We start from the raw sequence: 12,666 nt of genomic DNA, 5'->3' as shown, positions 1-12,666 counted from the left end.
TTACCTGAAATGCTCAAATAGTTTGACTTCACAGCAGGAACTGCAACAGTGAAAGCTGGGCTGAAACAGGACTGTACATCTACCTCTGCCTTGTGTTTTCTTAACTCCCAAAACCTCACACTGCCTTCAGCTGGAGGATCCTGAAGGAATCTCTGGTTTGAACTTTTCGAAAGGCTTTCACATACCATTACAACACCACATGCTTCTACTAAAAGAGTATTTTTAATAATAAAAGAATAAAAAACTTCCACCCATGAGAGAAAATTAAGTCACTGAAAAGGGTTAACACTTCAAGTTTTTAATAGTTGTGATCACATAACCACTAAAGCCTACCACAACCAGGGACTTCACAGCATGGAAAATCTTGTTACTTTTATTTCTGCTCTAAGAAACCCCCTTACTTTCCTTACGTTGCAGTGACCTGGAAAATAAGTCTCGTTTTCTGGAGAGCTGAGCAAGGAGACCCTCATAAGTCATACTCAGGCTGCTGTAGCCCAATGTGGGCAGTAGCATGTGAGCTGAGTGCTTCTGCTTTCTCAAACTTCTTCCACTTCTTCCAGGCTGTGCTCCAGGATGGTGTCTTGTCCCTGGAACTTAAAATAGCCACGAAACAACTTTCTCTGAAGCACCAGGGGAAACCAATAGCTGTCATCTGGCCACATGTGATGGAATGGCACCTCGTCCAGCTGAAACCACTGGGGCCGCATTTCTGGTGGCAGAAAACAAAAGAACTTTGCATGGGACTTTCTCGTGGATTTTTGCTGCCTACACTGTGAATATTGGTCAAGAAGCAGCTTCCCTCTCCAGGCCAGCTGCCTTCCTTCTGGGAGGCATTTTAGCATGAACAGTTCTCCATATCATAAGGGCAATGCTGTCTCAGAAGAGTATGCACATCCTTCCTTTCCCCACACAGCCACCTACCCTCACTTTCTGTTGGCTCTCCATGAAAGTGATCTGCCCGGAAAATGTGAACATCCATGAGCTCAGAGTTGCCTACAAATTCAAATGTGATCTGACCCATCTTCTGCAAGGTGTCCACAGTCAGTCCACTCTCCTCCAGGAGCTCCCTGAAAAAGGAAAAGATTTCTTACATGAAAGTGAGCAGTGGGAGGACAAAAATGCAGTCATTAGCTTCACTCACACATTCAAAACCCTTCCAGTCAACCAAAGGAGAAAGTTTTGATAGCACAACAGAACAGGCTTCACCACCACAGTGGAGCCAGGTCAGGTGGGATCCTGTGATATTTCAGGCTCCTGAGCCTGGCAGGAAGACACTCTTTGTTGGAAGGGGAAGATTCAGGAAAATTGATAATTTAGTATAACTTAGTCCTTGCAACAGGTAATCTTCCCTGAGGTGAGAAGTGACACTGTGAAGTCATTTGACTGGGTGTGGCTTCAGAACTCCAAGATTCACTTCATTTAGACAGGAAAAAGGCTTTGCCAAGTTCGAGCTAAATCTTTTAGGATTGTGGCGAAGCAGGTCATGAACACCAGAAAGAACATCTATACCTGCTACATAATCAGCTACTTCTGAGGCAAACTGAAGTAAGCCAAGCTTACTTAAATTTCACTCTGTAACACCATTTGCAGGCAGGAGGTTGTGCAGAAGGAATTCTGATTCCCATTCAAAGGCAGTGTAAAAAACACAAAGCAATTGTGCAAACTTTGCCTTTCCACTCCTTAGAAGCATGTTGAGCATAACGAGAGGCCAGAAGGCAAGACTTTTAAGAGCACTTGGAAGCTGTGCCAGCTCTTTTCCACGCACCACCATGCACAGCTACTTGAAGCACATTCAATTATTTCCTCTCTTTATACTCTGTGCTCAGGGTTTTTTTAGTTTTTCCTCCCTCTAACAGAAGCAGCACAGCTTGAAGTTAGTCATGGTCTTTCTAATGTACCAAAATAAGGAATACTCTGAAATTGTGTATCTTTAGTTATAGTTAATAATTAATGTAGTTGCCTATTTGGCAGTAACAACAATTTTAAAATGTAATGGAAATGATTTTTAGGCTCCAGCTTTCTTTGGCATTGATTTCATGGACCCCATCTTTCAAAATTATACTTCAACTTAATGTCTTGGCTAATTTTACTTTATCTTCTGAGAAGCTATCTATGTCTAAAATGGAGGCAGTTTTTCCAGCAATGACTAAAAGCCTCCTTTTACAGGCACTGATAATTGAACAACGAAGTACAACACTGCTACAGTTCTCCAGGCAATTTATCCATCAACTGCTTGGCTCTGTCTGTAGCAAGTGGAAACATTACATGTGGCAAACTAGAAATAGCTCATTCACTAAATGCTCCCCTTACAAGATGTGCCACTGAGGAGCTGCCCAGCTGTTCATGGGAATGTGCTGTACCCTAGTACCAGTATCTTACTGGTACTGGGAACTTCTTTTCATATTTTGCCTTAAAATTTGACTACCTGTGCAGAGAGGACACTTCACACCTCCTGCCTCTGCCAACCCAGCTGAGACAGAGCAACGTGGAAAGAAGCACAACCTTGGACCTCCGCTCCCAGTGCAGAGTGGAAGTGGTACAAGGGAAGTTTGATTTGGACTGTGTGACTGCTTCCTGCAGCAGAGCTGTGCCCTGAGGCAGCGCTGCACCAGCAGTGCTCCAGCCAGCAAGGTGGCCAGCATGGCCAGCTGCTCCTGGCTTTGGGGACAGCTTCCTGGCCAGCTGACCTCAGCTGAACTGGTTGTGTCATTTCAGAGTAAACTGCAGGCAGAGGGATGAGGACAGTCCCCAGCAGCAGGTGCTGGCTGTGCAGTGGGACATTGCATTTGGATTGAGGAAAATTTTAGCACTTGACATCTTGTGTGAACATAAGTTCTAGTCTCAAACTCAGGGCCAGCACAGTTAAACACACCAAGGAAATCAAAAGCTACATTAAACCATTAGATTTACCCCACAGCCAGTGGCAGGTAAGTCTAGCAAATGTTAAGTGACAAAACTTATGTCACTCCCTCCACTCAGAGATGCTAAATTGCACAAAAATCCATGATGAAGTATCAGGTATGTTAAGGCCATGGGCTCCTGGGAGCACATCTGCACAGAGACCCTTCTGTCCCCGTGCCCAGCTCACCGCAGAGCCCAGGAGGTTGTGCTGGCACAGCTGAGGAGGCTGTTGAGGGCAGAAGCTGTTGGGAACCAGCTCAGAACCCCACAAGTGAGCTTCCTGCAGGTGCAAGGGCAGCTTTGGGCACATATCAAAAACTGAGGAGATGGCAAAGTGTGGCTTTGTATAAGCAACATTCATGTAAAGAACAAGGTACCTAATTTTTAGAGGAGTTTAGCAATTCAGCTGTGATCTGCTACTTCATTTTAATGACCAGACAGATGAAAGAATTACAAGAAATCAGTACTAAAGGTTCAAAAATAACACTGTACCTTTTTACTGATGAAATTCAATTCCACAACTCAGCATTAGCACTTAAAAATACAATCAAATAATAAGCAGTTTGGCTAATTATTTAAATAAAATTAGCTGTAATTCTGCTATATAGTCAAAATTAAACCCTGCACCTCTCTAAAGAGCGCAAGAACCTCCATCCACCACTCAGACTCTTTCTCAGTTTAGAGTAGAGTCCAGGAGATGGGAGAGAGGACACAGGAAGTCCCAGCTGCTCACAGACTGGATGGTAGTTTAGGATTTGCAGATGACAAAGGGGGAGAAATCCTGTTTCTCTGTACATGTGGATGATCCCTCATCACCCGTGGAGCAGGTGTTCAGAGGTGGGTCACGACTGCACTAGAGGGTAACGTGAGAGTGTCACTGACCAGATGAGCCGTGGTATCTTCACCTGCAGCCCACCGCCGATGTCCCAACACCTCCACCTGTTCCCCCACACCTGTCCCCGTGGCGCCGGCCCAGCCCTCACCTGCGGGCAGCCTCCTCGATGCTCTCCCCGGGCTGCACCTTCCCCCCGAAGCCGTTCCACAGCCCGGCGCCGAACCCACGCTTCTTCATGCCCAGGAGGACGCGGGACGGCTGCAGCACCAGGACGAGGGTGAAGAGTCGGGACGTGTGCATGGCTCCTGGGAGAGGAACGTGGCGGGCACGCTGTGCCAAGGGGTCCCGGCACCCTTCGGAGGGGACCCGGGGGTGCACAGAGCCCCTCACCCTGCAAACACCCAGCACCCCTCCCCAGTGCCGGCTCCCTAACCCCGGTCCCCCAGTAGGTCCCGATCCCTACTTCTCTAACGCTCCCACTGACCCTTGCCCTCCTGCTACCTCAGCACTCCTTTTCCAAATCCTTGTTTCCCCAAAGCCTCCTCCCCGAATCCCTGAGCTCCCAGAAACCCCTTCCCAAATCTCCGATCCGCTCTCCCTAAATCCTTGTTCCTCCTGAACTCCCTCCCTGAATCCCTTATCACCCTCAACATCCCCTCCCCGAGTCCTTGACTCCCTAGCGGCCCTTCCCCAAATCGTTGATTCCCCATCCCAATCCCTGTCCCCCCTGCACTCCCATCCCGGGGCCCGCGCACCTCAGCCCCGCACTCGCGGCTTTCCCGCCCGTCTCGGTGTCACCCTCAGCCGCGACCCGTCCCCGCTCTTCCCGCGCCGCCGCCGCCCCGCCCGTGAGGGGAGGCGGGCCGGGGCGGGCTGAGGCGGCCATGGCGGGCGCGGGGCCCTCTGCCATTGCCGGGGGCAGGTGCGTGGTGCGGCCGCTGAGGCGATCCCGGCCCCCAGGGATGGCGGGGTGTCGTTAGTGCCTGGAGTTTCCCTCGGGAATGGGTTAATGTGCGTTTGGGGTTTTAGGTTAATGCCGTGCGGTGGTTTCGCCCTGGCAGGGACCGTGGCTCTTGGTTGCTCTGCCAAGAGCTTGCAGGAGCTCGGACATCCCTCCGTTCCTCACAGGACCGTGCTGGGGTCACTCTGCCTTGTCGGGTCCTTAAAACCGCAGAGCAGAAGCTGGATTGGGTTCTCTTTCCTCCCTTACCTCAGGATAACAGATGAGGCCTCACCCAAAATCTGACCCTGCTGTTGTGATAAGACCTGATAAGTAAAGGTGCCAAAAATCTCAAATTGGGGGGCTTCTTTTTAGAATCACAGAACGGTTTGGGTTGGAAGGGACCTTTGGAGACCATCTAGCCCAATGACCGTGCCAAAGGAGGGTCACCTGGAGCGGGTGACATAGAACACATCCAGCTCTATTTCAAATGTCTCTGGACAGGGAGACTCCGCAGCCTCCCTGTGCTGCCTGTAGTGCCTGGAATTAATTACTATAGAGGCTTTTCAAATACAGAGTGCTTATGTACTGGCTGGTTGACTTGCCTCTCTTCCTGGCAGCTGTAGGCGTTGGATGGGCAGATGTCTGCACACCACGGTGAAGCTGCTGAGGAAAACTGGAGCTGAGCAGAGGTGGTTGGAGCGGCACTTGAAGGATCCCTTTGTCAAGGCAGCGAAGCAGCAGCATTACCGTTGCCGAAGTGCCTTCAAGTTGCTGGAAATTGATAACAAGCTCCGTGTTCTTCGTCCGGGACTTGCTGTTCTTGACTGTGGAGCAGCACCTGGTGCTTGGAGCCAGGTTGCTGTAGAGAGGGTCAATGCCTTAGGTACTGGTAAGTGCAATTTTCTGGCAGGCAAGATGGGGATGATACTCCTCTTGAAGTGTGTGAGAAATCCGCGAAATACTACGGGATCTAAATCAAAATACTATGAAACCAAGGAAGTATTATGATGGTAACAGTATGGGGAGGGGACATGGGTACTGGCAAGTGCCAGAGTCAGTGATAAAAACATGAAGGGGTGAGCCGAGTATGTCTTCACACAGAGAAACTGTGTTTATGAAATAAAACATACCATGTGGTGCTAGTGTTCTGATTAGCTGTTGTGGGGAAGTTCCCTTTATCCAGTTCTGCTCTTGGTGTGACCTCCAGCAATTACTTTGGCTTATTTGAAATATTATTTCCCTTCTCAAAAAATGGAAGCGACTGTTGTGCATGGTTTATTTGAAGGGTGAAGGCATTGATGTTTATAAAATTAGGTGTTACCATCTGCACCATTATCCAGGGTTTCTGGACTGTCAGCCTGGAAAGAGAAGCATAAAACCAAGAAAAATTCCCCTTGTTTATCCAAAGTAGCTGAGTTTTTGTCTTGTATGGATGAGCTTATGGCAAACCCTCCACCCAGCTGCACCCAGGAAACTTCCAGGGGACGAGAAGGCAGCTGTGGCAGATGGTGGGTTTTGTCTGTTGACTGGCACAAAGCTTGTGCATGTGCAGGTTTTTGCAGCCTCTCTGAGCATTCCCTGTGTCATTGATCCTTACAGATCCTGCTGTCCCCACCGGCTTTGTGCTTGGCGTTGACCTGCTGCGGATTTCTCCTCTGCAAGGAGCAGTTTTCCTGTCCCAGACGGACATTGCAGACCCCAACACGCAGAGGGCAATCCAGAGCCTGCTTCCCTTGGGGAAGGCAGATGTCATCCTGAGTGATATGGCACCCAATGCCACAGGCATTAAAGAACTGGATCATCAGAAGCTGGTCAGTCTGTGTTTAAGCCTTCTGGATATATCCCAACACATTTTAAAGCCAAAAGGAACGATGCTCTGTAAATTCTGGGATGGATCTGAGGCCCGTCTTCTGCAAAACAGACTGAAGGAACAGTTCAAGGATGTGAGAACTATAAAGCCTGAGGCCAGCCGGAAGGACTCTGCAGAATCTTATTACTTGGCAAGGCTGTACAGAGGGAAATGAAAGTCAAGGACTGCAGATTCTCTGACATTGATTGGAAATCTCAATTTAGTGGGTGTTTAAAGGAAAATCCCACCATTAAGACCCTGGGAAAATTTGCTACTCTTCTTTAAGTCCATAAAGCTTTTCAAATACTTGCAGACAAAATGGTTGGGAATGGAGAGGAATAATCTGAAAGGCAAACTCTGGAGTAATGGAAATGAAAATAAAATGCTGATTATATGAGTTTTTAATATGTGCCTGAAAATCATTGCACTGTTAATGCTCTCATACATGAGATTAACCATGGAGGTGATTGTTAGGATGTGAGGGAACAGCAAAGGAGCCAAATTTGAGCCAATTCAATGCCTTTTAGAATCTGGTGTGATTTATTAGCACAGGTAAAAACAGAAAATGTTCCTGTGCACATCAGGATCTGCATGCTCATGTGGGATGTGTAGCACAGTCGTGTGAGGCATGGCTGACATGGGAATGTTCAGCCCCATGGCTCTGCTGCTTCTCCTACAGACACAAGTTATGTTTAGGAATTGCTGCTTCCTGGCACTCATAAATCCAGTCAAAGGCAGTGGGACAGGGTCATGGCTGTGCATTTCACCTCCCCTGCTTTCTAGGTGTGACCAGTGGTGTTTCTTAGGCAAAAAGACAAGATGTTCCAAAGATCCCAGTAGGGAGAATGACTGAATTGCCGAAAATCTGTTTGCACAAACAAATTTAGCTGCTGCCTTATCTGAAAGTGACAAATACTATATTAAATAGTGCTTTTATCAGGCTGACTGTGGCATGAGTTATATGAGTGGCTATTTCTAAGACTCCCAGGCCTTTCTCATCATCATCAGCTCATTCGGGGCTGCTGACTCGATCCTTGCCGGAGCAGGAGGGCGCGGGGCTGTTTTTGTGGGGGCAGGCCGAGCTCCAAGTTTCATCCCTCCTTGTCGGGGCATTACGGTAGCGCGCGGAGGGCTGCGCGCATAGTGCCGCCATTACGGCTGCCGGCGCCGCCGTTCTCGCGAGAGGCGGGCGCGGAGTTCCCGCGAGATCCCGTGGTGAGGAGGGAGATCCAAGCGGGGCGCGCGGCGGTGAGCGCTGCGGGAGTGACGGGGAAGGGGCAAGGACGGGGGGAACCGGGAGAGCAGGAGGGCTCCGGCCGCGCCCGTCCCGCCCCGCTCTTACCCCGGGGATTGTGCGGGCGGACCCCTCGCTGCCCGGAGCTGCTCCGTGCCCGCCGCGGCCGCTGTCGGTGTGCGCTGCCCGCCGCGGGTCCCTGCGTGCCCCGAGGGAGCCTTGGCCACGGGGGTTTCTGAACCGGACCGGGTCACACATCTAATTGTCATCTTAGTTGTTAGTAGGTTTGAGAACGGGCTTGCTGTTCGGCAGGTGCGTTTGGTACTCCAGGGCTTAGTTTGGGTTTTGGCCGATCTGTTGCTTCTGCGCCGCTCACTCAGCTCCGCGTTGTGCCGCTGTAAATCCAAACAAGAAGTGCGGAGTGACCCCGAGAGTGCAGGAGCCCGGAGGCAGCCCCGCTCTCTGTCCGTGGTACAAGCCATGTGCATGCTCTGGTTGCCTTTCCAGCTCTTGGACCTTTCCCGGTGTTGCTGGTGAGCGTGCCGTCACTGGAGTTCTTACCTAAGGCTTCCTGAAATCTGGGAAACCTTGCAGGCTTTTCTGAGCTCCAGGCTTGGTTTATCTTTGGCCTTTTAGTTAGTACCCGTCTGATGGGAAGGAAGAGCTGCATCTCATTGTATGAATGATGAGATGCAGTTTCCCTTGTACAAGTGATCAGTGGACTTGAGAGGACTTCTTTTTGGAAATTAGAGTCCAAAGTGCTTCTGGGAAACCAGAAATAAGTTGTGTAGCAGGAAGGCTTTGCAGTTACTCTGGAGTTAGTTCTGCTCCCATCAGCTTCAAAAATTTCTGGGAACAAAAATAAGTTTGGTTTGGTCAGTGAAGAAAAGGCTGTACTGCATCTTTGTCTCATTTCAGAGAAAATTACAATTTCAGCCTGGGTGGGGTCATGTTTTCTGTGGATCCCAGCAGTGATTTGCAGATTGATTTTACCCTGTGAATTGGAAGACCTTGTGTTTAGTGTTTCCTCAGGGCAGTGATGGATCCCTCTTTAGCAGTGTAGCTTGCTCCGAGTGTTTTTCTGATGATTTTCTGTCCATTTCCAGAGCCATGGAGGACTTGGAAAATAATACCACTGTCTTCTCCACCCTGAGATCCCTCAATAACTTCATTTCACAGCGTATGGAGGGGGTGTCTGGGCTGGCTACACCAGTATCATCTCAGAGCTCCTTACAGATGCAATACCAGCAGAGGATGCAGGTGAGGAGTCCACATCTTGGTGATTCCTGCAGTATCACTTCAGTCTGGTCATGTGCTCCTTTTGATTCCAGGAGTTGGTTCGTTCAGGTCTGACTGTTCTTTCTGAAATGGATGTTTTGAAATTGACACAAACTCAATGAAGGAAGCTTGCTGTCACCATTCCAGAATCCTTTCCAAAACATACTTGATTTGTTTTTACAGTGTCAGACAGATTGATTTCTATTTTGTAGAAGTTTAAGAAAAGTCCTTTGAATTTATTCCCTCCTAGTTGTATCTGTGTACCACCTCAGGAAATTAAATTTTGAGTTGTTTACATATTGCTGAACCAAGGAGCTTTATATCTTAACATTTTTCTAGTAAGATACTTTGTTACCTTTTTCCAGGCTTTGCCTGGACATATCCAGGAGACCTGCATTGACCTGTGGCTTTGATATAAAAACCAGTTGTGCTTTCTTACCCACCTCTGTTTGTATCCACATGGGTTATTTACTTTTTTAAATTCTGTTAGCTGCTTCAGGCTCATAATGCATAAAGTAAATTGACATGTTAGATCCCAGAGACTGTTTATTAGGCTGGAATGAAGTTTCTCTATTCTATATCTTAATATAATTTCTATTCCAGCCTCTAAGTACAAGATAAGTTTGCTGTTTTTAATGTAAATCTGCTTTGCATTTGGAATGTTGACAAAAAATTAAGCTTTTTCTGTCTATGCTACATCTCTGGTGGCAGCAGTATTTGCAGGAGGCTGGTTAGAGTCTCCACTGACTGTGTGTTGGATGTACATCACCAGGATGTGAGCAGTTCTGTTAGTATTGTCTGTGCTCTCAGGTCATTTGAATGAAAAAATGAAGTATAATGTTGTAGCGGTTGTAGAAGAAGCTGTTATGTTTTACTGGGAACATAACCTGTGCTTCTTGGGCTTGGGGAGTTCATAATCAGCTTTTTAGATAGAGAAGTAGATTTGTCAAACTACATCTAGAGGTCAAGAAATTCTGACTTAAGAACTGGAAATTAATTTCTTTCCAATTCACCTTGGTTTGATGTGGGTTTCTGAGCGTGGTGTTGATCTCTTAGTTTCCCCATCCGCAGCTGGTGTCAGAGGTACCACAAATGCGGTGATAATTTGTAAAATGGGCAGTCAATGTCAGCTGAGCAGTACAGGGTGTGATGATACTGTTGTGCTGTTAATGGTGTGCAATGTCCCTTTTCACATGTGAACTGGCCAGCTGGAGGAACAAGCTGGGCAGATCCACTCCAAATCCCAGCTGCTGCAGGTGGAACGGGAGAAGATGCAGATGGAGCTGAGCCACAAACGAGCTCGCATCGAGCTGGAGAAGGCAGCTAATACCAATGCCAGGAACTATGAGGTGAGTGGGATGTCTGCTTGGGAGCATTGACCTGAGCCAGAACACATGGAGAGCATTTACATCAGTGCTTTGGTTTGGTTCAGGGATGTGCTTTGGTTTGCAGTGATCTGTCTCAGAACACTGTGTATAGTTTCTCTTTCTCTGGAGTGAAACTAAACTGAAAGGTGCACTTCAGGAGCAAGCCTGGTGTTCTCCAACTGCTAATGGACACTCTTCAGAGCAGGACTTCAGTGAATCTGGAATGCATTTACTGTGTTTGCACTTACTGCAGGTGTGGGTGTCAAATTGCCAACAAATCTACAGAACTGCTCTGCAGGTCCCCTCTCAGTGCACTGCACTAACTTGCTAATGTGCACAAGAGTGTGAACTTGAAGCTTTCTTAAATTCACAGACTCATGATCTAACCACTGGATTCTATTAGTTTAGCAGTGAAGTTGTCATGGGTAGCAGTAACAAAAGGGATTTGTTATTTGTTTCTCCCAGAAGTATTTAATCATTTTTCTCCTAGAGGAATTTAAACTTCTGCTGGCACAATTGCAAGCATTTGGTTTGTGTGGCTATAATTAATTGGAATGGCATCAGTGCCAGCCATGCAATGTCATGCAAGAGAGCCTGCACTGATAAAACAGTGAGCCTCACTCAGGGACTAATAGCTTTTATTGGGTTCTGCTTTTCTGCCCACATATGTTTGCTTAACGATGTTACTGAAATAAGCTGTGGATCAGTGGCTTTTGTAGCATAATAAAATTCTTCTATGTGGGTGATTATTGAAAAAGAAATCTGTAAAAAATAATAAGTATGTTTTGTTGTATTTTATGAGGGTGACAGATTTAGTGTGTGGTTGTGAAATAGGGAGTCTGTGACTAAATTCCTCCTTCCTCTGAAGTCAGGTGATGTGGGGTTAACCCAGGAAGAGTTCAAAGTGGAATGTAGCTGAGTCAGTCACAAAAACCCTTGAAATACTGGTACAAAAAAAGGGAGCAGCATTAATCCAGCACTGTGGTAATTACCCTGCTCAGATTCTGTGTTTTTTCTGAGTCATGTGGATAAAGGTTTTAGGAACCTCACATTGCTTTGCATAATCCTTGCTTACTATGCAAATCCATGTCTCCAGTTGCTTTGATTAGCAAAGCAATTTACTATGCATTTTTTCAGTAAGTATCAATCAATTTGTTGTAGGAATAAATTGAAATGGTGTATGAAAGGCTGTCAGACTGCAAAAATATCTATTCTATTAGTTGATAATATTTTCTTTTAAATGGCCTCAATTCCAGAAGTTGCAGAGGGAAGTTTGTGTTATTAACCCAGCTGTTGAGGTCTGAATTTCTGAAAGTCAATTTACTGTGTGTGGGTCAGCTTTAAATTGGAGATTGAATGTTTTCATCTTTGATCTGCTGGAGAGTGTGCAGTGGAGTCTGTGAAGCCACATCTGTATTCTCACAGTCATGTCTTAGTGTAAGAGATTTGAAAGATGCAGTCTCTTAATTTTCCAGCTGCATTTCCCTAGGTAATTCCTTGGGTGATTCCGTTGAGTTGCTGCTGATAAGGTTTTTGCCCTTGCTGGGTTAAAGCTGTGGTCTGAGTAACTTTGCTTCATGATGAAGCAATTACCATTGGTGACCATGGTAATGAGGAATGAGGACAAAAGAAGGAAAAATGGCTTCACCTTTCTCCTGCTTTCTTCTTAAGTCTCTGTTTTTTCCGTTGGCCAGCGAGAGGCTGACCGTAACCAGGAGCTGCTCACACGCATAAAACAGTACCAGGAAAGGGAAACAGAGGCTGAAAATAAACTGAAAGAACAAATGGAGATGAACAAATCTTACAAGAAGAGCATGGAGACAATGAGTAAGAAGATGCAAGAGAAGGACAGCAAATTAGCTGAAGCTAATGAAGTAAGAACAGAGTAATTTTTAATCCATCCATACCTTCAGGTGACTTTGCAGTTCTTGTGACTTGAAAATGCCCTTTTTGATTAAAAAAACCCTTACACGAAATAACTGGAACATTGTGTTCATCACCTGGAAACGAATGAACCCTGGTGGTGTGTGTCTTTTCTGTTTACAACCAAACTAAGCCCAGACACAAGTAAGCAGGTCAGACAGAGAAGAGATTTCTTGAACAAGCTGATATGGAGAAGGAGAAAGAAAGTGTGAGGCAACATCCCAGCATCTGGGTTCAGAAGTGTGAAGAAAGGGACAGTGAAGGAGGAGATGATAGGGGAAGGTGTTCAGGGAAGTCAGGAGTGTGGTAGAGTGGATGAACCAAGAGTGTCCTGAA

General features: G+C 46.9%; 3 protein-coding genes across 7 annotated transcripts in view; 2 read left to right on the top strand and 1 right to left on the bottom strand.

Annotated features, from left to right (window-relative positions):
* Positions 1 to 203: 203 nt before the first annotated feature.
* Positions 204 to 4,577, bottom strand: NUDT1 (nudix hydrolase 1). The gene is made up of 4 exons (XM_015643097.3): positions 4,492 to 4,577; positions 3,885 to 4,041; positions 922 to 1,067; positions 204 to 709 (listed from the first exon to the last, which is right to left on the bottom strand). Exons 2-4 carry the CDS (start codon positions 4,034 to 4,036, stop codon positions 537 to 539), a joined length of 471 nt encoding a protein of 156 aa, XP_015498583.1. The 5' UTR covers positions 4,037 to 4,041; positions 4,492 to 4,577; the 3' UTR covers positions 204 to 536.
* Positions 4,578 to 4,583: 6 nt separating this feature from the next.
* MRM2 (mitochondrial rRNA methyltransferase 2) lies at positions 4,584 to 6,933 on the top strand. Of its 2 annotated transcripts, none has more exons than XM_015643092.3 (3): positions 4,584 to 4,658; positions 5,297 to 5,568; positions 6,279 to 6,933. In XM_015643092.3, exons 1-3 carry the CDS (start codon positions 4,621 to 4,623, stop codon positions 6,701 to 6,703), a joined length of 735 nt encoding a protein of 244 aa, XP_015498578.1. In that variant the 5' UTR covers positions 4,584 to 4,620; the 3' UTR covers positions 6,704 to 6,933. The 2 variants fall into 2 exon arrangements, with proteins under 2 accessions (XP_015498578.1, XP_015498579.1); XM_015643093.3 differs by lacking the exon at positions 4,584 to 4,658 and adding an exon at positions 4,690 to 5,015.
* A 784-nt stretch (positions 6,934 to 7,717) lies between these two features.
* MAD1L1 (mitotic arrest deficient 1 like 1) overlaps positions 7,718 to 12,666 on the top strand; it is a 346,255-nt gene continuing 341,306 nt past the window's right edge. For 2 of the 4 annotated variants that reach the window (XM_015643261.1, XM_015643258.1), the window contains exons 1-4: positions 7,718 to 7,776; positions 8,869 to 9,022; positions 10,249 to 10,389; positions 12,102 to 12,281. In XM_015643261.1, coding sequence (XP_015498747.1) covers positions 8,873 to 9,022; positions 10,249 to 10,389; positions 12,102 to 12,281 — 471 coding nt within the window. In that variant the 5' untranslated portion in view covers positions 7,718 to 7,776; positions 8,869 to 8,872. Of the gene's footprint in view, positions 7,777 to 7,860; positions 8,075 to 8,118; positions 8,296 to 8,868; positions 9,023 to 10,248; positions 10,390 to 12,101; positions 12,282 to 12,666 lie in introns of those variants that run through there. The other 2 variants (XM_015643260.3, XM_015643259.3) reach the window with 2 other exon arrangements.

This window comes from Parus major, chromosome 14, assembly GCF_001522545.3.
Source record: "Parus major isolate Abel chromosome 14, Parus_major1.1, whole genome shotgun sequence".
NCBI lineage: Eukaryota > Metazoa > Chordata > Aves > Passeriformes > Paridae > Parus > Parus major.
This window is presented reverse-complemented; position numbering and strand designations above follow the sequence as displayed.

What these genes read in the sequence shown, in the direction of transcription:
- MRM2 (XM_015643092.3), top strand. Translation starts at nt 4,621, where the DNA reads ATGGCGGGCGCGGGGCCCTCTGCCATTGCCGGGGGCAG. An exon ending in TCTGCCATTGCCGGGGGCAG is followed by an intron (nt 4,659 to 5,296) that starts GTGCGTGGTGCG and finishes TCTTCCTGGCAG; the next exon opens with CTGTAGGCGTTGGATGGGCA. An exon ending in GGTCAATGCCTTAGGTACTG is followed by an intron (nt 5,569 to 6,278) that starts GTAAGTGCAATT and finishes TGATCCTTACAG; the next exon opens with ATCCTGCTGTCCCCACCGGC.
- NUDT1 (XM_015643097.3), bottom strand. Translation starts at nt 4,036, where the DNA reads ATGCACACGTCCCGACTCTTCACCCTCGTCCTGGTGCTGCAGCCGTCC. An exon ending in ATCGAGGAGGCTGCCCGCAG is followed by an intron (nt 1,068 to 3,884) that starts GTGAGGGCTGGG and finishes TTCCTTTTTCAG; the next exon opens with GGAGCTCCTGGAGGAGAGTG. An exon ending in AGAGCCAACAGAAAGTGAGG is followed by an intron (nt 710 to 921) that starts GTAGGTGGCTGT and finishes TTCTGCCACCAG; the next exon opens with AAATGCGGCCCCAGTGGTTT.